The following is a 27,744-nucleotide window of genomic DNA, read 5'->3' on the forward strand; positions in this document are numbered from 1 at the left end:
GTTTAGAGTATATAATAGAAATCTATCCATATGTTTAATATTATAAGAAGCATGAATTGTAATTATTACCTCAGCACAAGGTGTACAGACTTTATTAACACATGCCACAGAATGTAGTTGGGTCTGTGGGTCTTTATCCATTCGGCAGTAACATTCCAAACAAGGCTCTGTAGGGATTTTAACTCCAGGCTAAAAAGAAAGTGAACCCATCATTATAGAAAAGGTTATGGATTTAGATAGAAATTGCACCTTCTTCCTTTTTAACAGTGAAAGGCATTTAATGTAATGTGATATGAATATGATATTTATGACATTTCCTGTTTGTTGATGTTACCAGTTAGCATAAACAAATGAACCCAGCAGCTCACCTGGTATTCAGTATTATTGTGCACACATACATCTTTGGGCACTGAATAGAAAAAAAAAATACAGTCAGAAGTTTTATAGATTAGTCACATTTTATTCAGGAAAACTCCAAATGTTGCAAAAGCTTTACAAAATTTTCATTACTTTTTTTTTTTTCTTTGTAGAAAAAAATTAAATAAGAACAATACTTGTACTTTTAAGTTTAATAGTAGTAGTCTGGGTATGAAATTTGAGACTTACCACATGGTGGACAGCAACTGTCCTCAGGTATCTCTGCTGCTAACTCATATCCCACATCACATTTCATAGAGCACTGGCTGGTATCACACACTGAATGGGCAGAGGAGGCATTATGTAAGCATTATGTAAATTATCCTGAAATGTTTTAAAAGTTTACAGCTGTGGTTCTAATTCGATGTGGTTACACATGCAGATAAAATGTGCTTTGAAACATTCATTTCACGTAGTTTGAATGTCTACTTTGGGAACGTTTCCTTCAGATATTCAACTAGATTTTTCCCCCATCCAAACTTGGATGATGAAATTCTATAATTAAATCAAGCCTAGCATTTTGGAAGAGGACTTTAGAGACCTACACAGCTTTTGACACCCCACTGGCACCCACTTTCAAGGAAATATTTTTAACTGGACATGGAGATTGAATATGAAGTTCACAGTATGATTTTCAAATCTTTTCCTTAATATTACCCTGCATTCATTTACTATTATGATTTTAGAAAATAATAAGCTATTGGGTAACACTTTATTTCGATAGTCCACTGTAGACATTCTAAATCCATGTAATTAAGAGTATTAGTAGACTGTCTGCTTAATATCTTCTAACACTTTATTTTTATGGGTCCACAACATACAACATGAGTATGAGAAACTTTGCAAATATGTCAACTTATTCTACTAACCCTAAACCTACCCTACTGAGAGTTAGTAGACATGTAGTTACAAATTAATGAGAATTAGTTGACATGTAGTTACAAAGTTAGTTATAATTAGTAGACTGTCTAAAGTGGACTATCGAAATAAAGTGTAACCAGCTATTTTTCAGAATTTTTGTTCAACCTGTATTTGTGGCCTAAATGATATTTCAGGAAAGTTAAGTTGAAGGTTGTATTTGTAAGCTGCAGGATGATTATGAACCTTTAATTGATAAATCATGCACAGTTAGATCAGAAATTCAGTAAATGAGGTCAGTTTTGTAATCATGTTTATTTCATTAGTCTGTTTAGCTCTCTGATTTTCATTGTAATTGATTACTCACCACAGGTTGGACAGCAGTTTTCAATGATGCTTTTGTATTTGTGCCCACAGGGCTCTATGGTTGGACAATTCATAGGCTCTTGAACAACGCCAAAGCTCTCAGTGGAGCATTTGTATGTTGTACAGTTCACGATCCATGTATCTCCTGGCTATAGCAGAGGAAGTAAGGTAAAGATGGGTATAGCATGGGGTAGAATGTGTTCAAATGCAGTTTTTACTTTTAATGAGTTAATCATCTGTATACAGACATTATTTTGCAGTAGTGTAATGGTTAAGCTTTGCTTTTTACACATGTGTTAGGGGGTAGGGGTAGGACTAGAGTTAAGTTCACATTCCTGGAAAATGTCATGTGAATAGTTTTGATGTTACTGCTAAAAAAGACATACCTGTCTTGGTAATCCATCGGGGCCAATGCAATCTATATGTGGGGAATGGGAAAGAAAACATTTTGGCTTCAAGACACATTATTTATAACAAATATAGAGAGAGTAAATTAAATAATATCGCTTACCGCAAGTAGGTGTGCACTGATCTGTTGTTGAACTAACTAGATATGTGTTGTCAGGGCAGTAACAACCTTCCATGAATGTTTGATGGTCAGTTTTGCTCGGGTCTTCCACAAACATCTCATTGTATCTGGTTGTAAGTCGAGCACATGTGACATTAAAGTTATTAATGCAGTGACATTTGGAAAATACAGTATTACATTTCCACATATGGAAATTAATTTATATAGAGAGTGGTTACCTTGTACTGCAGGTTCTTTCAACTTTAGGCCCACATGCCATGTAGACTTTGTGATCAGCACAATTGTATGCTATTAACCAAAGACAATCAAGCGATTTAGGATACAGTCAGAAAAAGATGCATCACTGTGTTACTGTGGGTTCATTCTGTTTTCTTACCACATAGCCCGTTGAGGTCAGCCGAGTCTCTCCAGTCCACACATATAGACTGCTGGCCGCATAGCTGTGCATAGGCCTCCACACTGGCACAGGCCATGGAGTCATTTTTCTTGTAGCACACATCATATTTACATGCCTCATAGTAGCTTTGATAGGAAATGATGTCATGACAGCTCTTGAACAAACTGAATAAAATGCAAAAGTTTAGGGAGAAAACGTAAACTGAAGCATATCATGGTTCAACAAAAGGTTAATTGTCATAAAAACTAGCTCTGAAATCTCTTTTTAATTAGTTATAGGTAAAGTGTGTATTTTTTGTGCAACTTGATGTATCAAATGGAATTGCAGTTTATTTGAACAGTCCGAGTGGACTGGACAGAGTAACACTGGCTTAACCAATGGTGTTTTGGGTACAACTACCCGAATGCAGAACAGTGGCAGATAGAGGGGGTGTTTAAATATTTTTGCAATTCTTTTTGGCGCTGTTAGTGGAGGAGAAATTCCAGATTTCACCTTGAAGGGTTTCTGAAAATTTACTGAGTGATTGTTGTGGGCTTAGCCTTACTCGCTCTTGATGACCTCACAAATTTGTGCTGTGCAGGTAGGAAGAGGTTCGCTTGGATTTGGTGGAGGGGTTTCACATTCTGGGGAGTCCGCCCACAATGCTGCCATTTGCTCACATGACTGGTCAGTTGTTCCATCGGGACGTCTGCAGTCATTTGTGGCATCATTGTCACAAACACCTAAAAATATTGACAGAACTTCAAAATTTGAATTGACAAAGACTAGACATGCCAATAAAGTTGTAAATCTGTGAAAGTTGTTGCACTGTCCCACAGAAGAAATTCTCTTTATCATTGTTATACTCATTGCAGCAAGGGCACCACACTGTACTCACCGCACTGTCCCTCTGTATTACCATGGAAGTAGGAGAATGGGAGATTGATTTCAAAGCCTTGATGACTGACTAAAATCTCAGCTTTGATTTCATTAATGTTCAAAATCACTGCCATGCCAGAGGTAGTGATGCTGAAATCTTCATTCAAGAAAGTTGGGACCTTAACAGCATCATTGACATAAACCTGTAGGCAACAATGGTTTTTGAGTTGTAATGAAGCTTAGATTACTTTTTTGCAGTGTTTTAGTGTATATACTGTATGCTAAGCTAGCAGTGTTACGTGATACTAGAATTGAAAATGCATTAAGTTGGCATGTTCTGGATTTTACAGTGTGTCTTTCAAGAATGTGTGAACGTTTGTGATCAAATTTGTCTGAAATACTTCTGACTTACCTGTATCTCTTTACTGTTACTTGCTAGCTTGATTTCATAAGATTTGTACCTCACAGTCACATACTCTGGACAAGCAAAATTATTTGTAACATCGCAATAATAGTTTTTAACATGGACACTGATATTGTATCTTGGAATGATTTCTCGGACCAACACATAGTCACAACTTCCTTGGAAAACATAATATTTTCCATCAAACGTTTTGTAATGAGGGTCACCCCAGCCACTGCATCGACCTGTTTTTTCAGAAAACAAGTTAAACCAAGGTAAATTAGAATACAAGGAGAGTGTTGCTTATCAATTTCATGCCGCATGGTTTAAACTCACATAGACACTCGTACTTAGCGCAGCAGCCATTATTATAATAAACCATCTCAGGCTTTAGTCCGTTGACACATGTAGGCATGACAGAATCAGCTGGATCACACTGTACAGGGCTTGTGGTAACATTCCCATTTATGCAGTTTTTAGTTGTACATCCCTCATTCCATGTCTCTCCATTCTGTTAAAGATTCAAATAATATTGCAGTTCAATTGTCACTTAGAATACATTTTTTTTTGGAAAATATAAATTGTACATGACGAGTTCCTTTTTTAACCTTTCTGTTGACATCGGTACAGTCATTTGGAACAGTTGAAATTGGAACCGTAGTAGTCTGAGGACATGGTTTCTGTGTTATTTCACTAACACAATTGGAGTTGCAGTAAGCGAAGTAGCACCAGCCTGCTTTATCAGTTATGTTGTAAATGATTGACTCTGTAGATAGAATAATAGAATATGCATCATTAATGTCAATTGTTCATGCTTTTGTCAAATTCTCAAATCAAAAACTATAGGAGAAAGTTAAAAATTGCATGTAGTACTTACCAGGTGGGAAAGTTTGATTTGCAAATGTACAGTGACAGATTGTTGTGATGACAATTTGAGGTGATGTAACATGTGTTGTTTCAGGTGTTGATTCTGTATATACAGTGAACTTGGTTGATGGGATTTCTGTCACTGTAGGTGTTACTGTCAAAACTGTTGATGTAACTATGGTTGTAGTAATTGTTGATGATGTCGGAGGCGTTTCTGTTCCTGTGGGAGGTAGTGTATCTGCAGTTGATGTTGCAGCAGTAAGAGCAGTAGTAGAAACTGCTGGTGATATAGATGTCAGTGTACCAGCAGTTGTAGTAGCTGTGGATGGTATTTCTGTTCCTGTGGTAGTTTGTATTTCTGTAGATGGAGTAGGAGAAGTAACAGCAGTACTAGTAACTGCTGGTGATGTAGGTGTCAATGGAACAACAGTTGTAGTTGTTGTTGATGGTGTTTCTGTGCCTGTCGGATGTGATGTTTCTGTCAGTGGTGTTTCAGCAGTAACAGCAGTAGTAGAAATTTCTGGTGATGTTGGTGTTGGTGTACCAGCAGTTGTAGTAGCTGTGGATGGTGTTTCGGTTCCTGTGGGAGGTGGTGTTTCTGTAGATAGACTAGGAGCAGTAACAGCAGTAGTAGAAACTCCTGGTGATGTAGATGTCGGTGGACCAGCAGTTGTTGTTACTGTTGATGGCGTTTCTGTTCGCGTTGGAGGTGGTGTTTCTGTGATTGGTGTTTTTGCAGTAACAGTAATGGTAGACATTTCTGGTGATGTTGGTGTCGGTGTACCAGCAGTTTTAGTAGTTACAGATGGTGTTTCTGTTCCTGTGGGAGGTTGTTTTTCTGTAGATGCAGTAGGAGAAGTAACAGCACTAGTAGAAACTCCTGGTGATGTAGGTGTCGGTGGACCAGCAGATGTTGTTGCTGTTGATGGTGTTTCTGTTCTTGTTGGAGGTGGCGTTTTTGTGAGTGGTGTTTGTGCAGTAACAGCAGTAGTAGACATTTGTGGTAATGTTGGTATACCAGCAGTTGTAGTAGCTGTGGATGGTGTTTCTGTTCCTGTGGGAGGTTGTGTTTCTGTAGATGGTGTTGGAGCAATAACAGTAGTAGTAGAAACTCCTGTTGATTTTTGACCAGCAGGTGTAGATGCCGTTGATGACATTTCTGGTGTTGTTAGTGTTACTGTAGTCGGTGTTGAGGTGGAAGTCTTTGTAACTGTTATTATAATTGTTGTTTTAGTAGTTTGTGGTGGAGTTGTGAAAGTGAATGGTGTGGTTGTTGTCATGCATTTGGTAATATTTCTTATTATCATGCCATTGAAACCACACACAGCCATAAAACATGTGCCATTCCCATCTGTGGTATCGTACACCACTTCTCCAAATGTGTATATCTTCCCATCATAGGTACACAGAGAAAGACATTCTGCCTCTGTAACACATTTCCTTGTGTCTTCCCTCAGAAATGGCCTTTCTAAAGGGCACTGAGGAAAACACCCTAGGGTAATAATAAATGGCAAGAAGGAATAAACAAGAAATAAATTTCAATTGACTCAGTGTTTCTTGAATCTAATGAAAAATGATTAATGTATTAATAATTAACTCATCATAATGTTCTTTGGACTACATTTAACTTGTAAATGATTTAAAGATTATTTCATACCCTCTAGAAGAGGAATTTGATTAGAACAAGTTCCTGATGGGTTTCTGCAAGTTTTCATGCAGATGGATCCACAGGTTTTATAGTGCCATTTAAATCCCTCTGGACCTTTGTTGTAGTAGTCACAGAATAAAGCTGCAAGAACAATCACTTCAGTCAGCAGTATGACAATGTTTGTATGAGGTAAAAAAATAGAGATCTGTAGTCTTCCAAGCTGCACAATTCATGTAGATCTGCATATGGGGAATTCTGACTGCTTTGAACACAATTTATAAGAGTACTTGGACTTACGACATATGCTTGGGCTTCGCCATGCCACACAAGCTCCTTTTTTACGGCATTCAGCAGCATAAGCTGCCACGGCAGTACATAAACATAAACAATCACAGTCACCCCCACTGTCACATGCACAGGTGTCTCTTACGCAGGCATCATAGTATGGGCCAGGATCCACCTTGAGACAAGAAATCATTTAAATATAAATTTCAGAAGACCAAAATCTTTCTGAATGCACAAGGTTTATAATTTTTACTCACACGTGAATGGCAGTCTGTAAAGACAAGGCTTGTGATGATGCTGCATTGTTTGATAGCCCAGGCACTCCGATGTGGATTTTTTTCACATGGATTCATCAAGCTGCTAATTTCTGGACAGCTAGGATTCACCCTCCAGCTGTTTCCAAATGCCACTGCATCAGTGACCTCTTCTCCATCATGCTTCACAAAGTCATTGTTCGCATTACCGTCAAAGTTTCCACAGAGTCCACACACCTTGCCCTGCCACAGAGATCATGTAGGTTTTTAGGTAAGTGGATGAACACTAAAGAGGATGGTTTTGCATTTTGAGTATGTAAGGGTAATGCTTACCTTAAATATAGGATGAAGTTGGAGTATCAGACTCGTTTTATTGTCCCAGATTAAGTTCAGAAGACCTTTGACCTCTATGAGATTGTATAGTCCAGCAGTATGGATTTGATATTGGTAATCAGTGCCATTGCTTTCAACAACTTTGATCCCATTCTCCTCCGATAAAATCATCTTGTATCTCTGCAGGATTTGAATAGTCAGTGACATATAATTATCTTTAAGCAAACAATGTCTGCATAAATATATTATTATATTCCAGACTTTAACATACTTTTAAACTATGCTCAAGCTGACTCCGAGCTATGAAATAAACTCACCCCAAAGAAAAGATTGATGGATTTGGAGCAAATGGTGCTGGTGGTGCCACAGGGGATGTTCTCTGTGACCAGACGTAGAGAATATGGACTCTGTTCATTATTGCAGTTATCCTAAAGGGGTTGCACATGAATTGTGTGTCAGACCAGAATTTTTTTTCCAAAAACCAAATTTGAAGAAAAATAAAGGTCTCATACATGGGCTAAGATGTGTTCACAGTCTCCATGGAAAGAATATTTCTTGCCATCAAAAGTCATGAAATGACCTTCACCAAAGATGGTACAGGTGCCATAACACTCATTATCTGTACAAGTCCACATTCCATTTGTGCATGTGCTGAAATATAGACACCAATTTACAGATTAACCCTTTAATGTTATATGTTTCTTACCCCTCATTTTTAGCAAGACTGTAAAGTAGGAATCTTGTAATGTTTTTTAAGTTACTTATTTTGGGGGGGGGTTAGCTCACCAGGTGTTACAGTCCTCTTCAACTTGCTGTCCAGGCAAATAGCTGAGTCCATTGTGGACACAGGAGCAGTTTTTCCTCTCCATACACCCACCTTTTCCATCAGCCAGAAGGTCATCTGGACACATACACCCTGATACACACCCTGTACTCACCTACAGACAAAACAAACCAAGAAGGGCCAGCATTGGTAACCCTTGCTATGCTTTTACAAAATCCTTTTGTGGCAACAAATACAATAACTGCTGGAAAACTGGAAACTGCTAACTGCTAAGTAATGTTTTTGTCTTTTCCCCATCCAAACTCACGCAGTTGTTTAGGTCTTGGTTCTGACAGGTCATCTGACACTCTGTCCCTTTTGTTCCAGGTTCATAATTTGGGCATTTGAAGAAGACCATTGGAGCCTCACAGTCTAAAAGCAGTCACATGTATGAGAAGTGGGAAACTTCCACACTGATGACTCAAGTTTGAATTTGACAAGTGCAAATTCAGAATAAAGTTCCAGCTTACATTCTTGACTGGAGCAGTGCAATTTTCCAAGGGTACAGGTGCTATAATATGACAATGCAAATCAGGAGTTATTGATTGTCGTCAAGAGTTATCATTGGTATTCAAACAACAATGCATTGGTTATGGAATGAGGAACTCATACCATGCTACACCATCTATGTAGGATGTTACCGATGGTTCTATGGCCTGGTTGCCTTTGTAACAAGGACACTGGTGGGCAGGCACACAACTGCCGTCTTCGTTAAGGTAGGTTCCCTCAGAACAGACGCAGCCATCTACAGGTGTGAAGGACCCTGGGCAGGTGTTATTTTGTTCACTGAGAGAGCGGCAGGTGCTGCCACAGCTGGTCACACTGTAGGAGTACTGCATGTTTTCTGAACACTCAGATACTGTGCACAGATAAACACATTTGTTATTACGATTCATTGTTTCATTTTATTCCAAATCTGCAGAATATGATTCAAATGCATTAATTCTATTGAACTCTACAAACATGTATTCTCACCACAGGGTTCAGAATCCATCCAGCCCTGGAGAATGACTCCTCTGGCAGCACAAGAATGGGCATAGTTGGACACGGCTGCACACATACACTTCCTAATATCTGCACATTTGCAGGTGTCATAGACACACGACTGCAGAGAATGAAACCCAGATGCAATTACATGTAATTTATACATATATACAGTTAAATTTAAAAGAAAAGAGTGTTCAGTGCAAAAATACTCACTTGGTAGTAAAGCTCAGGACATATTTCTGAATGACATGCGGAAAAGACTCCACTGTGGTTTGTAAGACGGGAACACCAGTCTTTAGCAAGTTTCTCTGAATGGAAAGAATAAAGACAGTTCTGTAATGTTTGCAAGTTAAATAATTGCATATATTAATAATTATGTATTTATGTATTTATGTAAATGTTTGCAATACTGTGTACCTGTGTCCACACTCAAGCTACAGGGGTTGTCAAATGTGTTTTCAAGATCTGAGCAACTGTATTGGTTTTTCTTCCAAAAGTTGACAAAGGTTATTGGTGTGCCCTCTATGATACCCGACTCTGTGTTGAAGTCATCTGATTGCACATCATTATAGTTTCCACATAGACCTGAAAGAAGGTGTAGGTGTAGAATTAAAAATACAATGCCTGTAATTCATTCACTATGCACTGATGCATTTTTGAAAGGTCTTTTTATTTTATTTTATAAATGTGTCATACAGTAACTCACAGAAGTGAGTACACCCCTTACATTTTTGTAAATATTTCATTATATCTTTTCATGTGACAACACTGAAGAAATGACACTTTGCTACAATGTAAAGTAGTGAGTGTATAGCTTGTATAACAGTGTAAATTTGCTGTCCCCTCAAAATAACTCAACACACAGCCATTAATGTCTAAACCGCTGGCCACAAAATATATATACAGTATCTCACTTCTGTGAGATACTGTATATATATATACATATACATTTTAGATCATCATGACAATTTTATAATCTTATCAATTTTTTACTCTTTCCACCATCCCTAACTATATATATATATATATATATATATATATATATATATATATATATATATATATATAATTTATTTATTTATAGACAAAACTCACCACTCATTTTCCCTTTCTCTTCAGTGCTGGCTACAATATACAACTGCATGACTGGAGCCAACTGGATCTCTAGACGAAGACTCTTCATATCAGCAATGATGAAAGAGGAAGTGGGCTGGAAGATGCCCACAGGACCTGGGACAACAAAATATGTGGGTAAAACAGAACATCTAGTCATCGGTGCCTATTGTTATAATGGTAATATACTTATAGGATGTCAACCCACCTGTGGTGGCAGGAAGCTTATATGGACTGTTTCCATTCAGTACCACAACACCATTGGAGGCAATACTAATCTGTTTTATAAGTAAAACAACAACAACAAAAAAGAAAACAAAATATATTTTGTAATTGCATCTTGGAGGATTTTGCAATAAAAAAGATGGTAGTGAAGTATGCTTTATGTACTCTGCACTATGCTGAAACCAAGTGTATCATTCTGATCATAAGATAACAAAAACATTAAAAATAGGAACCCAGTTCTTACAGTTGTCCCTGAGATGACAAGGATAACTGAATTTAGACACGTGTCTGTTCGGGACGGATCACACTTGGCCAGGTTTCCCACGACAGCAATATCACTGTCATTAGAGTGCTGGAATGAAAGAAAGGATTGTAAGGACCTCAAAGTTATATAGTGTGTATTACATACAGGGGAATGGCAAACTTTATAATGTCAGAACTTTTCTAATTGTTATAAAAACCATATGAATAAATGTGTAAGTGAAGGCTTTCATTTATCTCGCCCTGAAAGAAAACATCTGGATCATCTGCTGTGTTGACGGACCTTAGTGAGGATGTAGTCACAGTTGCCGCTGAAGGTGAAGGTCTTTCCATCATAAGTGGTGATGTGAGACCCTCCAACAATAGAGCAGATTCCAGGACATTCCAGGTATGTACAAGTCCAGTGTCCCGCAGAGCACACACTGACACAGTACAGCAGCAGCGTCAGCATTGGGAAGGTTCATTTAAATGTGAATTTAAATTAAAAAAAGTTACCATTTTTTGCAAGCTTGTTTGTAAGACTCTCCTGATTGATATACTGTGCCGTCGTGCACACAAGGACACTCGTTCACAGGAACACAGCCACTCTGACCAATGTCGTCTTCCACAGTGCCTTTACGAAAAAAAAAGCATGATACAAAAAAAGCGGCTTTAAAATAACAGATTTAAATAGGCAAGTGCTTAACTTTTGATATGGTGTGGAATTACCTTCAGGGCAAAAACAGCCATCCACACAGTGTTCTTTACACAGTAGACTTGTGGTTGGATCTGAGCAGGTGTTCTTGCACGGACTCCCACACTCAAGGTATTGCAAGTTCAGAGGACATGTCTTTGCTGCTCCACAGAATAACACAATTAATATATCAAACACAACACACAATATCACAACTTTTATACCACAGAATTGTTCATTCTTGTTTCAGATTCTTAAAAAAAGAACCCATTATTCATAATCCACTTGCTCATTGTTATTTATATATTTATTTGAATCATACCCATATAGTCTGCAAGTTCTAATATTCAGTTCAAGTGAGCTGTGAGTGTATTACCATATTATTCCTACTGATTTCTTTTAGTAATTTTCCAGAAATGATACTCACGACAGAGCTGTTCTGTTCTCCATGTTCCTGGTTTTCCTCCAGCATGAGTGCACTGTCGTGAAATCTCTGTGAGTGTGTTGCAGAGACAGTCGTGATTTCCGTAACACTGACATAGGTCGTCTACACAGGCTTTTTCAAATGAACTCATGTCCATCACACCGTGACAGTCGGCAAACCCTGGACTGCTGAGATACTGCTGGCAAACACTTATGTGCTAAAAAAAAGTGAAAAACATAAATTTTAAACAATTGTTCAATTGGCAAATTAGTGAATAAATAAAAAAAAAATAATGAAACAGTCAATTTAATTCAATGAAATTGGTGCAAAAATATTGCCCCCAAAGCTTTGTCTCATACCTGGTCGCACTGATCCTCAGGAGGAAGTGTAACGTCCTCGCAGGATTCAGTTGGTGTAGAAACCTTCCAGGTGGCTGGGCCTGAGAAGAATTTATTTAGTTTGTCAAACATCATACTGAAATGATGTATATATTTTGTCTGGGATTCGAAATAAGCTCTAAAGCAAAAGTTTTATGACGTCATTTGATTGAAACATCAGGTTTACCGGCTTCAGGGATATCGTCATCCTTGTTGCCGTTGTAGTTTCCACAGAGTCCACAGGTCTGACCTTGGTACTTCTCTGCAAGTTCAATCTAGGAAACATCATATAATAAGATACTGTCAGCAATACAAATACAGTTTATTTTCCCAAAGTGAGTCTGTCCTAATGTTTATTTATGGCTAAAATATATGACAATTTATCAAATCAACACTGAGCTGTCAGAAACATCTGCAAAACCTGTTGGTTAACTATGGCTTACTCATATTTGCTTTATGATTTGTAGAACTGATTTGTAGAATCCTGTTTGACGGTTAGTTTTCCTAGTCTTACTTGTTGTGTGCAAACAAATATGATGGCTTAAAGGGTGTGTGTGATTATAGGGTTATGGATTAATCATTACACATACTAAACAAGAACCTGCACTGGAATTCTCCTGCTCTTTATCAGGTTTGCTATGTTTAGATTTGTACTGATATCAACAGATTTAATCAAATCAGTTTTACAGTTTTCCTTTGAGCTCTTATTTGGCTTGTTGTATCACAGATTCATCACAAGTATTACAGTAACCACATCAAGATTTTATTAAACGATACCAATATAGAGTTGTCTTCTTCCCAGAAGACAGTCACTCCATATCTGGAGACTTTAATACTTGTTTGGGTTCCCTCAATTTTAATTCCATTCTGATTGATCGGAATTGGCACCCTGTAAGAGGAAATATAAGAAAATTCACCCAAACATGTTTGCGTATTTTAAGATATAGTCATATAACTAGGTAACTGTCATCGTTAAGATTTTAGGTTCAATTTTATAAATTTAGAATCATTTTAGGAGTAAGCACTAATATTCTGTTGTTTGAATTAATAGAAGTTTAAAAAAGGTTGAAGCTAATATATATCAGATAAAAATGAACGCACGCTTGATCATCCATGGTGATGTCGCCATTAGTGATTTTAATGATTGTTCCCTCCAGCTGTATTGTGACTGTGCTAAAAGTGATTGAGCCATTCACAGTCTCTCTTTGCATTTGGATGTTAAAATCAGATGTGGAGATGTCACACATCACTGTCAGAATGTAGCTGCACGTGTCTGGTACTTGAAAGAATTGACCATCAAACGTCTTGAAGTGGAAATTTCCCCATGTGCTACAGATCATGGACTGATGATCAGGATTCGGTACAACTAAACCAAGAGAGACAGATTCTAAATATGTAATCTGTGATGAGTACTTTCAGCGAGCAAAAATACACAATTTAGTTCCCTAAAATGTAAGAACTGATGCTAAACATACAGTTTAAATGATTGTTTAATACCTTTTGTTACCATCACAGTCGTCATTGGCAACACTAAATATAACAGACAAAAAGAAAAACTGTTGTCATTTTTTATGAAACACGTTTGTTTGCAAAACAAAAGGAATCTTTCCTTCTAAAAATGTTCTTGGAAGACAGATATAATGTCACAAAGTCATATTAACCCACTCAAATAATAGTACACCTCAAAGTAATGTCTTTGCTGTAATATTTATATTTCTGAACTTTGCATGTCCTGAATAATGTTTTACAATTATAATGCGCATACCACTTTTACTTTACTTTATTCATAATTAAATTAAAATCATAGTTTTTACATATTTCAAATATTGAATTTTCAGTTTATTTAGTTTTCTGTTCCATAATTAGTGTTACAATTGTCTTTGATCTTACAAAAATGGCTAAAATCTTGTAAGTGCGTTTATATACATGTTTTATCATATTAGGATTTTTGTCATCTATGTTAAATTTTAATCAACAATCTGATTTTTTCAGGAAAGTTTGTAAAATAGTTTTTACAATTATTTCAGGCAGAGAGAACTTTACTGTTATCAGTCTGTCATTTTTGATTGAGAAATTTAAACTGAAATACTTTGATTAAATATATTTGAATTTCCTTATCAAAGATTTAAGGTTTACTTCTTCTGATTGATCTGATGGTTCTTGGTCAGTACATCTCGTATAATACATAACTACAATTAAATATTCACCTGTTGTTGTTGTTGTTGGCGGCCAGGTTGTAAAGTCCATAGGATCCTTCATAACATCCCCATAATCCCCCAAGAAGTCTTTAACATAAGAGGTTTTTAAATGCTATTTCGAGTGTCATTTGAAAGATTTTAAGGTTGTCTTCTTGTTTTTGTTTTTTCAGTTTTAATCTGCATACCTGCTTGCACTGACTGCAGCCTCATCAGCAGGATGACCCATATCAGCATCCACATCTGGGACATCCTCACAGTCCCCATGGAGACAACATCCATCCTCAAGAGCTAATGTGAGCTATCTGCAGCACTTGTCCTTTTATAATTGCTATTAGTTTGCTTTGGAGGAATGTAGTTTGTGATTAGAGGGTGGACCCGTTGCTTGAATTTGGCCTTGGGCTTGGTAGATACAAATATTTAATGTCTTCGTTGGTGGTATTAAATAAACTGTATTTAAATGACGAGAAAGACGTTTGGTCACACAATAATTAATTTTTCGCTTGTTTGAATTACAAGGATGTGGCTCTCGACTCCTCCGCAATGTAAAATATATTTTATTTAGCAATGTAATTTTTGTAATTGTCTTTGTTAGCACTACTGAACATGTTACAATTTTTGGCAAATTGGCAAAGCAAATTCAGTCTTTCTGCTCAACTAATAAACTAATAGCTATCAGAATTAAAATGTCAATGAATCATGCTTAATGAGACGTTTATATGTTGGTGTTTATTAAAAAAATAATGAGAATTTATTAGTAAATCATATAGCTGCAAAAATAAATTATGGAACCAAGCACACAAACTCCATAACTGTATTAATGCATTAAATATAGCATCCCTAGTAATTATTTTAATCTAGCAGGATTAAAATCCGTAACTACAGTTACTTACAACATCATATAATTGTTATTTATAATTATAACTTTTAACCAGCTGGTTATGCTACCACTAAATTAATGTAGTATTATCAAGGCATTGTTACAAATGTCAATTACTTTGACAAATATGTCAAAATGCCAAAGTATTGCCTAGGAACATTTTCAAATTCACTGACTCTCCATGATTCTAAAAAAATCTAAAGAGCCCAGGCTCACAACAATATAATAAATGAGTATTTTTGTACATGTAACCTCACTTTGCCAATTCTTCACAGGTATGTTTGAGGCATGATTTAGATGATCTGTACCACGTTTTGTCTCAATTCACCAAAAGGTTGGTAAAACACAGCACTTTGCATGGCAAAATTCAAAATGGCCCACGAGTAATGGAACACTGGGTATCATTCAGTGCATTCTGTGCTTCCGTGATACATTTTTTTTTTAAGCTTGAAGTACCACCTTCATATTTTGATTAATTAATCATCTAAAATGTGATTAATAATAATTGAATCAATTGACAGTCAACTAATACTTGCATCTTATATCAATACTATGGCATAATTCAAAGGCAAATAGGAACAGTACTTGATTCAATAGCCTTTCAGCAGAGTTCTCGCCCAGTTTGACATGTTTGAAGGTTAATTATTTGAAACCTGTTACGGCTGTAGATCTTTCTGGATGCAACGTCAAATATATGGGAAATATTTAAATGTGTAAACATTATCTTTCTCACTGTTTGCTAAGTGTCAGGGTCCTTGTATTGATGAATGAAATCGACCTCGTATTAAAGTACGTCAATAGCATTATTAAATTATTCAAAAGGTTCCTTAAACAACAGACTACGCTTTTTGGTCAATATAATGGGTGTGTGTTGGTATTACATATCTGAAAAAGAATTTGATATGTATTTAGCATAATATGTGACCCTGGACCACAAAACCATAAGCGTCATAAGGGTCAATGTTTTTTATACATCACATGGAAGCTGAATAAGCTTTCCATCGATGTATGGTTTGTTAGGATAGGACAATATTTGTCTGAGATACAACTGTTTGAAAATATGGAATCTGAGGGTGCAAAAAAAATCTAAATATAGAGAAAATTGCTTTCTAAATGAAGTCTGTCTGAATGAAGGCCTTAGCAATGCATATTACTAATCAAAAATTAAGTTTTGATATATTTATGGTAGGAAATTTACAAAATATCTTCATGGAACATGATCTTTACTTAATATCCTAATGATTTTCGACATGAAAGAAAAATGGATAATTTTGACCCATACAATGTATTTTTGGCTATTGCTACAAATATACCCCAGCGACTTAAGACTGGTTTTGTGCTCCAGGGTCACATATGATTAACCATGCATATACACCTATAGACACTCACACATAGGCCTACATATAAACTCGATGCGCGCACACACCCATTAAACACTCGCGCAAACATACAAAATAAAATTCACAAACGTATGGGTCACAACTGTTTGCTGGAACTTCTGAACTTTATTGCATGTCTGCAAAATGTAGTTATTCACCCAAAACATTTCATTCATGCTTCAAAACCTAGTTATCGTGTCAGTAATTTGGCCAAGGCCACCAAAATATAAAGTACTGGTCAAATGTTTAGTTGTTTTTTCACCATGACAGTCAACCATGGAAATTAAGGTTTTATAAAAAAAAATCTGATATTCGTTGAGAAGAGTCAATAGTACATAGAAAAAAAAGTATATGAACATTTGAATGTATACAGTATATTTATTTTTGTACTAATGTATTACATGTAAAAATAGTTGAATGTGTCACGGAACACTAAGGCTACGTCCACACGAAGACGGGTTTCTCCGTATCCGATCTTTTTTTTTTGCCTCAAATTCCGTAAACACGGAGTCGTCTCAGGAAATATCTGCGTCCACACGGAATCACTGAAACTGACTGAAAACGATGTAGTACATATGCCAGACCAATATGTGGCGCTGTAATTCTGCCACAGAGATACACAAAAAAACAGAGAAGAAGACTTGGACCATGTGCGTAAACCTTGCGCGCTGAATATAAACTAACACACAAAGCAGAAGATTTTGCTTTAATAAAACTAATGAGCTCAGTAGGTTCTGCAGCACGAACACAGGCACGTAGTCTGACGTTGTTGTTGTTGTCGCTGTTATGTGACGTAGCGGTGTCTGATTAGGGGCGAGACGTAGGCTGATGACGTCATCGTTTCAGAAAATATACAGATTCGCCGTCCACACGAAAACGTGAAACCGGCGTTTTCAAATTTATCCACCCTGGGACCCAGTTTCAAAAATGATCGGTTTCACTCTTCGAAAACGCCGGTTTCGTGTGGACGAAACGCCTATACGGTAAAAAATGTATGCGTATACAGAGAAACCCGTCTTCGTGTGGACGGGGCCTAAGAGGAGCGCCGTGGAAAGACGAAGTCAGGGTCCAAGTGCAGGTAAGGCTCTCTTTAATAACGAAAGAAACAAAAACGCCAAAAAACAAAGCAGTAAAGGAAAGTGATACGAGACGGCAACACAGTGCATGTATCCCAGACCAGAGCAAACACTAATATAATACAATTCCAATTACACAATATAACAATTAATTCACCCTGGCAGAGTGGTGAGAGAGAGGAGCCTATATAGTCTGTGGCAATGGGAACAGCTGAGGGTGTAATAATGAGTGTCAGGTGAATGATATGCGGCAGGTGTGTGCAGTTAGGCGAGTGGAGTCCGGGAGGACAGGAGATGGAGAACTGCAGCCCAGACTCGTGACGCGCACTATATACAAAATTTTAAAATAAATAATTTACGAAAACAAGACAATCCAAAAAGTATTAAAAAAAAAAGCAAAAGTAGAAAGGCAAGCCCTGATGTGAGGAAAAATGTTCAACTTTTCAGTTAAAATCTTCCTTAAGCATAATTGACCCTTACCTGAATTTCACCCGGTGTTGATTTATTGTGTTCACCTAATTCCACAACAGCTATTACAAAAAATGTTTACAGTTTTCTATGAATTTACAGAAATCATTCTAATTTAAGGGGGTTTTAAAATATAAAAATATAGCAAGGAATCACTGTCAGAGAAAATCTGCATTTGTGTAATTCACTGACATAGACCTTATCACAAATTCCCCATGAGACAACAAGCCCTGTTCTCCCTTATTTTAAAAAGTTGATGAGACATCCTGTTGAAGACAGTTTAGGAATTTTTCACCCAAAAAATTAATATCTTGGCTCACCCTCATATTTCTTCAAACCCATACAAGTTTTTAAAGAATGTTGTTTGCTTTTTTAAAGCAATGACAAAGAATGGAACTTTCAAGCTTCAAAGTGCATGCAGAAGCAATGCAAGCATTAAAAAAGTACTTTAGATGACCCATATATTGCTGTATGATAGCTTTTGTGAAGACCAAGAAGAAATTTTGGTGAATTCTTCATGTCGTGTTCATGAGTGAAGTAGTTATGTCTGTCTGATTCATGAATGAATGTTCGTTGAATTCCTTTGCTCTTTCCAGTGAATCTGTTGATCTAGAGCGCAAACCAGTCTGAATGAATCATTCACAAACCAGAATGATTTGATTCTCAAGTTCTAATGACTAATTGCACAATAGTTTGATCACAGCCAGTAACAGCTAGAGAAAAAGAAATTCAGTGAAAAATGACTTCAATTTCAGTTGTAAAAAATCAGATGGCTTCAGAAAACTTGCAGTTCAGAAGTCAAATGTTATTTTTAAAAACATTTTTAATTCATCCTTTTTTTTAAGCTTGAAAATATTGCATGAAAACATTTGACAATTATTTAAAAAGTTCCGTTCTGTGTCCTGAGGAAGTCAGTCAATCATATGAAATGATGACAAAATAATATTTTAAGTGAACGATCCCTATATAATCAACTTCATACTAGCGTATGAACGTATCTTATTTTTGTACATTTTAAAAATACATTGAGGTTTATTCACTATAATCACAGTACAATAATAGAACATTTTTGTTGTTGTTGTTGCACATGAAAAATATAAGAAAATGTATGTTAAGGGAAGATAGTGAGAATCAATTCTCCCTGGTTTTTGTGGTGCATTGTGGGATTTTCTTAAGGAGTGAACATTCCACTTCATTTCTTTGTCCCAGGTCCTGTGAGCATCTTCAAACCCTCTTCCTCTTTCATCATTGCTGATATGATATAATTTATTATTTAAGGGAGTATCTTTTAGTGCAGGTTAATGCACATTTTTTATACTGACAGTCACAGACCTTAGTGAGGATGTAGTCACAGGTGCCATCAAAGGTAAAAAATCATAAGTGATGATATGAGACCCTCCCACAACAGAGCAGATTCCGGGACATTCCAGATCTATGCAGTTCCAGTGTCCAGCAGCACACTCACTGACACAGTATGGCAGTAATGTTACCATGGGTATATTCTGTTGAATGTCTAGTGCATGTTTGTATGTTCTATTGCAAATGACTCACCATGTTTTACAAGCTTGTGTGTATGACTCTCCTGATAGGTATATGTTGCCATTGTGCTCACATGGGCACTCATTCACAGGAATACAACCTTTCTTACCAATCTCATCCTCAATGGTGCCTTTACAAAAAGTAAGCAAAATGTTGTTCCATTTTTATTCAGTACTGTATGTTCTAAACCAAACAGTTCTCATATTTAAGATTTGCTTGCATCTAATGTAATACTTTGAGCATGAAAATAGACTTCATTTGAAAATATCAAGCGGTAATGCTTAGGTGCAAAAAAAAATTGCTCGTAGCATTAGGGATGCACCAATACCACTTTTTTTTAGAGCAAGTCCAATACCGATACTTTTTTTTTATTGTAGCCTACTTGCTTATAATGATACCTGTATTTTCATAGCATTTGTCATTTTTAAAAAGATTGGGTACATCTGGGCCGCTGCACGCTCTATCAACTTAGTGTGCTTTGCTTATCAGTTTGCACACATCAGCAGGCATGACTATTGAATATTTAATTGCAGAGTGTGTTGCAGAGACAGTCGTGATTGCCGTAACACTGACATGTCTACACAAGCTTTTTCAAATGAACTCATGTCCATCACCCTGTAACAGTCACTAAACCCCGGACTGCTGAGATACTGCTGGCAAACACTTGTCTAGGAGATAAATAATAATAGTAATAATATATTTAGACATTTATTGTCAATAAAAATAAAGGAAATATTTAACAAATGGACTCATGGCTATTTAATAATATAATAGTGTTTGGGTTGATTTAGGTGTAGATGTAGGGCTTTATTATCCCAATATAAGGCGGCGTCCATTAAGTAATTTTAATAAATATGATCATTTACACTCAATGATCATTAAGCTGAAGATCGACTTTCATACAGGATTCAGGTGAAGGCACCTTCCAGTTGGCCAGACCTATGCATGTTTCAAATGGTCAGATATCAACAAAATATAATGTCATTAAAATATGAATTACTGAACTACTTTAGCAGGTGATTTTATCATAATAAAGTTTACCACTGTCAGTTGAATCATCCGCCTTGATGCCATTGAAGTTTCCACAGAGTCCACAGGTCTGGCCTCGGTAACTGTCAGAAAGTTCAATCTGGGGAACATCATATAAAAATATAAGATTATTAGAGAATGGAGATTAGGCCTTTTTTGACCTACCGGGTCACAAATATACTATACAGTAATTGTATATTTGAACAGAGAAATAGCGTACCAACAAAGATTGGTCTGTATATTTTTTCGAGACCTTAACACTTGATGCACTCAGCTCGACTGTAATTTCATTCTTAGAGGTTGTATTATGCAAGTTGCAAAAAAAAAGTCAACATTTAACAAAAGAAAATGTTTTTAAGGAACATCTTGGACATTTGGATGCAGTCTTAAGTGAATAAAAATAAACTCACACTTCACCGTCCATGATGATGTCATTGTTGGTGAGTTCAACGACTGTCCCCTGCAGATTTATTGTGATTTTGCTGAAATTGATTGAGCCATTTTCAGTCTCTCTTTGCATTTGGATGTTAAAATCGGATGTTCTGCTGCCAGAATGTAGTTGCACGTGAAAGAAATAACCATCGAAGGTCTTGAAGTGGAAATGCGCTGCAGATCGTGGACTGATGATCAGGATTTGTTTCTGCTAAACAAAGAGAGAGAATAGATATTAACCCTAAAAATGGCAAGACCATAAAGAGACATCAGAACATTTATTTATTGCTATTTTTATTTACAACTTGATCATTTTTTCCCAAAACAATTTTGATTTTAATACTTGTATCCCGCAGGATACGTTGCCAGTTTTAGGGTTAATAATATATCTGTTCTAGCACTGAAAAAAAGGAGTTTGAATTATTAAAAAAATACTTCATACCTCTAGTTACATCACAGTTTTCATGCTGGGAGGGAACACTTAAAAAGAGTTGAATCATGCTTTTAAGACAAAATGAAGGCATTTATTGTACAAGACAATGTGTAGGTCCATTAAGACATTTATTTATGACATTTATCTTAAAAAATATGTTAATTACTATTATTATTTTTAATAATTGTAACATTTTAATTATTTGTAAATCAATCCAATTAGTACCGGGGCTAAATGTTTAATAATGTTAGGTGCAATTAATAAATTTAAACATGATAAATGCTATTTATTAACAAAGTAAACCAAATGAATGTGGATTAAACATATAGTTTACTAACTTTGAAATAATATTTGTTTAATGGTGCCTTTTATTATTATTATGATTAGTCTAATAAATACACGTGCCCCTAAATTTATCCAAGAAATGAATGTGCTACTTTCCCCAGCACTACAATTAATAAAAAGTCATTACATTGACTCCCCTAATTCATACCTGTAACACACAACACATAAAAAGGAAATATTTACCAGCTGCTGTTGTCATGAAGTCCACTACAGAATCTGTTATGCCTTCCATTTGATTTCCCATATAGTCTATAAACATAAAAACAGAGATACACATTTACAATTTTAGTATTGTGAGATGAGAACAGAAATTATTTAATTAATTATTTAGTCAGCTAATCTGCTTGCACTGACTGCAGCCCTATCAGCTGGATCCACATCTGGGACATCCTCACAGTTCCCATGGAGACAACATCCATCCTCAAGCGCTAATGTGAGCTATCTGCTAGAACTTGATCTTTTATATTAGATTTCATTGGAAGAATGTAATTAGAGATCACAAGGTGGAACCTATATTATACATTACCATTGGATTCTATCTTTTAATCAAATGGGTGTTTAATGTTCTATAACTGTATTTGAGTTTAAACAATGCTTATGGGTTATTAATGTGCATTTCAAACGAAACATCGTTGCACAGTATGATGCAAAGTAAACTATTCAATAAATATCTACCTTTTCAGTAACTGTTCCTAGTTCTGGGTTAGCAAGGTATTTGCATTTACTGTAAAGAGACCCTGTTATGCAGTAAGACACAATATTGGCAGTTATTTTGTCTGTATTTCACTCTACAAATTGAAACGATTTCATAAAAAGCCAAAGCAGGATCAACCGTTGCATGTCGCAGAACAACACACAGAGTGGCATGCTGTCTGGAATGCCACAAACACTGACGAGCAATTTTATATAAAAAGTGAAATGTTCCAATACGGCTGGACTTTTGAAATCAATCAATATTGTATTACTGTAAATCGAGTCAGCATGCACTGGCGTACAATGGTACATGTACACATACATTTCCATTGGCTTACACATAAAAATGCATAACTTGCTGCCTTTAGAATTCCATAGGATCAAAAACATTATCTTTAGGATTTTATCTGATCAAATTTCTGATTGATAAATGAGATCATAGGACTCATTTCTCCTACTGCTCCACAGCATCACTCCATAGTTGATAGACCACTTGATAGACTTCCACCGAAAGTCAATATTTAAATATATGAGATATTTCTGACTGAATGCAATACCATGTACTATAACTAGAACAACCAGCTGATCCACTGTTGCTTTCCTAATGCTTTCTGTATAATTATCGAATCGTGTGTTAAATCTGTTTCATGCCTAATGTTCTGTTGCATTGTGTGCGAAGAAACAGTACTTAAGAAATGTCTAGTATTATCAAAGAACATGCACTCTTAAAAATAAAGGTGCTTCGCGGTGCCATAGAAGAACCTTTTTGTCTAAATGGTTCCCTAAAAAACCTTTAACATCTGAGGAACCTTTCTGTTTCACAAAAGGTTCTTTGTGGCAAAAGAAGGCTCTTCTGATTATAAAAAAGAACGAGATTTGACCGAATGAATCTTTGTGGAATCTTTCTATTGCTGTGAAGAACCTTTTAAGCACCTTTATTTTTAAGAGTGTAGCCATTACAATTATTACATTAAGTGTATTTACACATGATTTACCTCCTAAAAGACAACCTGTTCATGTTTGTTAGAGATTTTGATACTTGATTAACTTCGCTCTATTTTAATTCCGGTCTTGCAGAATGCATTAGTCATCCTGTCAGTACAAGTTTCAGATATGGTATATTAAAATTTGTTTTCATGATTAATCCATATATTTTTGAAATACAGGATCTTTAATCTGCTGCAAAAGTTTAGGAGGGATTCTGACATTCTCATAGTGAAAGCTACTCTTTTAACAACAGGATAACAAAGTTAATATGGTGACAAATCATATTACATGAGATGTCAGGAACGGAAGATTATTGGTTTTATTATTGAAAGAGCAAACCTGTTATGCAATGACAGTGGACAAACTGTTTTTGACAAACTGTTCACATGACTGTCCATAAACCTACACACAAAAACAAATAGATGCACTAGATAATTTCAGCAAGGACACGCATGTGATCTCAAACTTTTACATTCTTTGATGATCGTAGCATTTTAAAGCAATTAAATTGTATCATGCAATTTCGCTGCTAGTAAGCATGATTTGAACCTACTGACTACATTATTTGGCTATTCACTTTTATACCATTTCTGTAGCTCAAAAAGTAGATCATGCCGCTAGTGACACCAAGGTTATGCGAAATAGTGTAAATAATATTACATATGTATATATAAATATGTGATCATAAACAAAATATAAAAATGTTCTCAGTGCAAGACTCAACATGAATGTGTTTAGGTTTAAGATGCTTTTTTATTGCTTTTAATTTCAAACACAAACAAAATAGTATGCATTTTTAAGAAAGGAAAAAATAGAGACCTATAGATAAAGTTTTAGAAATGTTAAACAAAGCATGTGCAATTTAAATTAATTTTCAAACAAAGAGAATTCATATTTCAGTGTCTTCATATGGATGATGATCTGCTGCTGGTCACGGAAGTCCTAAGCTGCGTTTTCTTTGGCTGTCTTCAAAGAGTGTGTGGCCCACTCCCGCTCCATGACAGTTAGTTCTGCTACAAGCACACTCCTCAACATGGATGTAAGTGTAGGGCACTATGTCTCCATTTATGCAACCAAGATTCACTGTGCGATTACTTGCACGAGTGGCCTGGCAACAGGTACAAGAGGACAATCCAGGTTCAGTGTACCTACAAATGTGAGAAAGAGAGAAAAACGCATGTAAACCATTTCAAACCGGTCTATTTAAGTTAGGATGCAATTATGTCGAAACAGAATCTGTGTCTACTCGCCTGCTAAAACTAGTACAGTCTCCACCACAAAATGTCAGGTCCATTTTCTTCTCTGACTGACAGTCATTGTGATTTATATAATCAAGAACAGTCTGTACTTGACATCCCTTAATTTGGTCCACACCTTCAAACACAGGCAATTGAACGCACATAGACACATTAATAATCGACTCAAATCAACCAAAATTCACATTGTTTTCTTTAAAAAAAATGAAAACAAATACTCACAAACATGGCAGCAGCCATCAGATGACTGCTGGACGGTGCCCTGTAGAGCAAATCACAAAGGCAAAATGTCATCAATGTGATTTAATCACCATAATCAGTCAGTATAACATGTAAATGTGTGTTTGTATGATATATGAAGTACTGACAGGCTGGCAGTTGGAAATGTTGAAAGGAGGACACTGGACTGTGTATTTGTTGGTGATGAACTGTCCATTAACTTTAGTACACGTGATTCTATCACAGCCCTGATTTGTAGAGGGCAAAGTTTCTCCTTCCTACAAACAAAAAGAGAACAAGGTCAAATTCATTGCAAAAATGTTAGGTTTGTTAGGAGGAATGGGATTTTCAAGGAATACTGGCTTAAATTTGGGTCTGTCCCTTACACAAAATGTGCCTGACCTGGTTGAATATGCATTTGTAAGAGTTTCCTTTCAGATGCAAAATTTATGGGAGAAGAGTATTAAAATGAATCACGCAATGCAATTTACTAACGTTTGTGCTTGTCAAATTACTGGTATTTGCACTATTATTTAATGCCAAAAAAAGCACGTGGTAATTTGCACTGCTTTTGGTAGATTGCGCTGGTCATTATGGAAATGATCTGGTTGTGTCTTTGTTCTTTAATGTGCGCATTGTTAGTAAATAGCCCGCAGAATTTGCCCCTTCCATTGGCGCCTTTATGGAATTGCGCTCTAATGCTAATTTGTCCTGTTTAGTAAATTTGGCCCATGTTAATTCAAGTTCCATTTAATCTGAATATTCCACATGTCAAGGCAACTGAACTTTTGACATTTGACTTTACCTTCATTATATGATCGACGCCATTGATTTTGACAATGCAGTGAGTTTGCACACACTTTCCACAGCAGTCGTCTAAGTTCGTATCAACATATGCATAACCCTGGGAAAAAAATAAACATCAAATGAAGTCAATGAAATTATACTCAGTCCTGAGACAAGCTGATCAGAAGCTTGTCATGCAACTTACAGGATCACATTTCTCATTGCACTGCACAAATCCACATTTGATCTTGAAGAACTGCGTTTTAGGATCCACGTCCCATGTACAGCTGCATTCCTGACACTTAACAACTGGGATGTCGGTACCAGGCTGGGGGAAGTAATGGGGAGATGAGCATGTAAAGCTTAATTATTACTTTTAAAAAATCAGAAATGTTTGATTCAAAAAAAAAAGAAAGAAGTACTATTACAGTCATTTTTAATTACCTCATATTCCATATTTTTGTGGACGCACACTTTCTTTGGCTCTGAGGAGGCAAACAACAAAACACAAAACTATAAAGAATGATATTACAGACACAATCTGAGACAAAAATAAGCATAGAAATGTCACAAAAATTAACTGAAATGTGAATAATAGCAATACCGCATTTGATTACTGGACAGCATTTTCCGTCAGGCACTTCCAGGACTGGTGCATATCCGACTGCACACTTTGTATCCATAGGTGGGCACATGTTGGCATCACAATCTACATCACACAAATCAAAAAGAAGATGTAAACCCAAACCAAAAAAACTGTACTCTTGAAAAAAAAAAAAACTATATTAACTTACTGCAAACTTGTTTGTTGCAGCATGGGTCTGAAGGATCGGTGACATTGACCAGCACAAAGCCAGGCTCAGTGCAGCTCGCAGGGTTCACATCAGGACACTTCTTGGGCTTACAGGTCACAGATTTGCTGGCCTTTTCACAGATACACTCCTCACAGTTGTATTCAAAAACTTCATCGAACTGCAACAAAATATCAAGAGAATTCAGTTAAAAGTTATGGAAATACCTTGAAGTTTAAGAACTATGAAATTAAATTCTAGTATTGAGCAAACAGCTAAATTAAAACTGTTAAACACCGCCATACCTCACGTGGTGTTCCAGAGGCGTCCAGGCATCCTAAAAACAAAAAGGGAAGATAAGCAGTTAAGACATGCAGGATGCAGAAAGGCACAAATTTTGTACATCTCAATCTGCATGCACATAAACTTGACTCAAAGGCTTCTCACCGCATTTGTTCACACAGACTCCTGACTCCTTATTGAAGAGCAATGAGCCCTCAGGACAGAAGCAGCCCTCTGTGGGCACTTTAATGGTGTTCTGTCCAGGTCTGCAAAGTATTTACATTTTTATTACACATATCACCTGAGATTCATTCCAATAAACATTTAAACTTTTATATTCTAAAATGTCTAAATTATTTAAAAAATTGGATAAATGGGCATACATATCAGCACAGGTTGGTGGTTCAGCTGGACCGCAAGGATTGAAGACTTTATCTGCTGTACATTCAATATCTGGGGAAGAAAAAACCAATACAACACTTACACACAATAATCTTGAAATATCCAAAAGTCTGAGACCACAAAGAAAATCTCATATAAAAAAAGGAATTTAAAGTCAGAAATGTACAACCGAAAGTTAGTTTTGGAAAAACCTAAAGAAACAGTATGACATAAAATTAATAAAATAAAACTTACTGCAAAGATTTGTGTAGTTCCTCCAGTGTATGCAGATCCCTAATTGAGAGCAAGCCCTTGCGTAAGTCTGCAGACTGGTACACACCACGGCAGGGTTGCTCATATGACAACTGTCATATTCACATGCTAAAATGAAGTTTTTGGGGGACAGATGGGAATGGCATGCTTTGAACACCCTGAGAAAGACAGAGGTAGTAAATATCACTTTGGAAGCTCTGTA

General features: G+C 36.3%; 2 protein-coding genes across 2 annotated transcripts in view; both read right to left on the minus strand.

The window, feature by feature from the left end:
- Window positions 1-6,341: 6,341 nt before the first annotated feature.
- LOC306867026 (mucin-5B-like) lies at window positions 6,342-14,575 on the minus strand (the record flags this gene model as incomplete). The annotated part of the gene is made up of 25 exons (XM_079412490.1): window positions 6,342-6,484; window positions 6,641-6,803; window positions 7,015-7,125; window positions 7,216-7,395; window positions 7,533-7,643; window positions 7,728-7,866; window positions 8,002-8,153; window positions 8,307-8,410; window positions 8,509-8,549; window positions 8,651-8,897; window positions 9,014-9,143; window positions 9,239-9,333; window positions 9,443-9,610; window positions 10,121-10,255; window positions 10,347-10,416; window positions 10,608-10,715; window positions 10,908-11,046; window positions 11,120-11,237; window positions 11,333-11,458; window positions 11,725-11,938; window positions 12,081-12,160; window positions 12,286-12,373; window positions 12,876-12,987; window positions 13,200-13,464; window positions 14,482-14,575. 25 exons carry the CDS (start codon window positions 14,573-14,575, stop codon window positions 6,342-6,344), a joined length of 3,333 nt encoding a protein of 1,110 aa, XP_079268616.1.
- Window positions 14,576-24,485: 9,910 nt separating this feature from the next.
- LOC306867027 (mucin-2-like) overlaps window positions 24,486-27,744 on the minus strand; it is a gene marked incomplete at both ends in the record, with an annotated part of 28,340 nt that continues 25,081 nt past the window's right edge. The window contains 13 exons of the mRNA XM_079412491.1: window positions 24,486-24,702; window positions 24,805-24,928; window positions 25,033-25,072; window positions 25,179-25,307; window positions 25,835-25,933; window positions 26,021-26,143; window positions 26,260-26,300; window positions 26,420-26,524; window positions 26,610-26,787; window positions 26,912-26,943; window positions 27,054-27,154; window positions 27,272-27,341; window positions 27,525-27,700. Coding sequence (XP_079268617.1) covers window positions 24,486-24,702; window positions 24,805-24,928; window positions 25,033-25,072; window positions 25,179-25,307; window positions 25,835-25,933; window positions 26,021-26,143; window positions 26,260-26,300; window positions 26,420-26,524; window positions 26,610-26,787; window positions 26,912-26,943; window positions 27,054-27,154; window positions 27,272-27,341; window positions 27,525-27,700 — 1,435 coding nt within the window. The remainder of the gene's footprint in view (window positions 24,703-24,804; window positions 24,929-25,032; window positions 25,073-25,178; window positions 25,308-25,834; window positions 25,934-26,020; window positions 26,144-26,259; window positions 26,301-26,419; window positions 26,525-26,609; window positions 26,788-26,911; window positions 26,944-27,053; window positions 27,155-27,271; window positions 27,342-27,524; window positions 27,701-27,744) is intronic.

The sequence above is a fragment of the Barbus barbus genome, assembly GCF_936440315.1.
Source record: "Barbus barbus genome assembly, chromosome: 48".
NCBI lineage: Eukaryota > Metazoa > Chordata > Actinopteri > Cypriniformes > Cyprinidae > Barbus > Barbus barbus.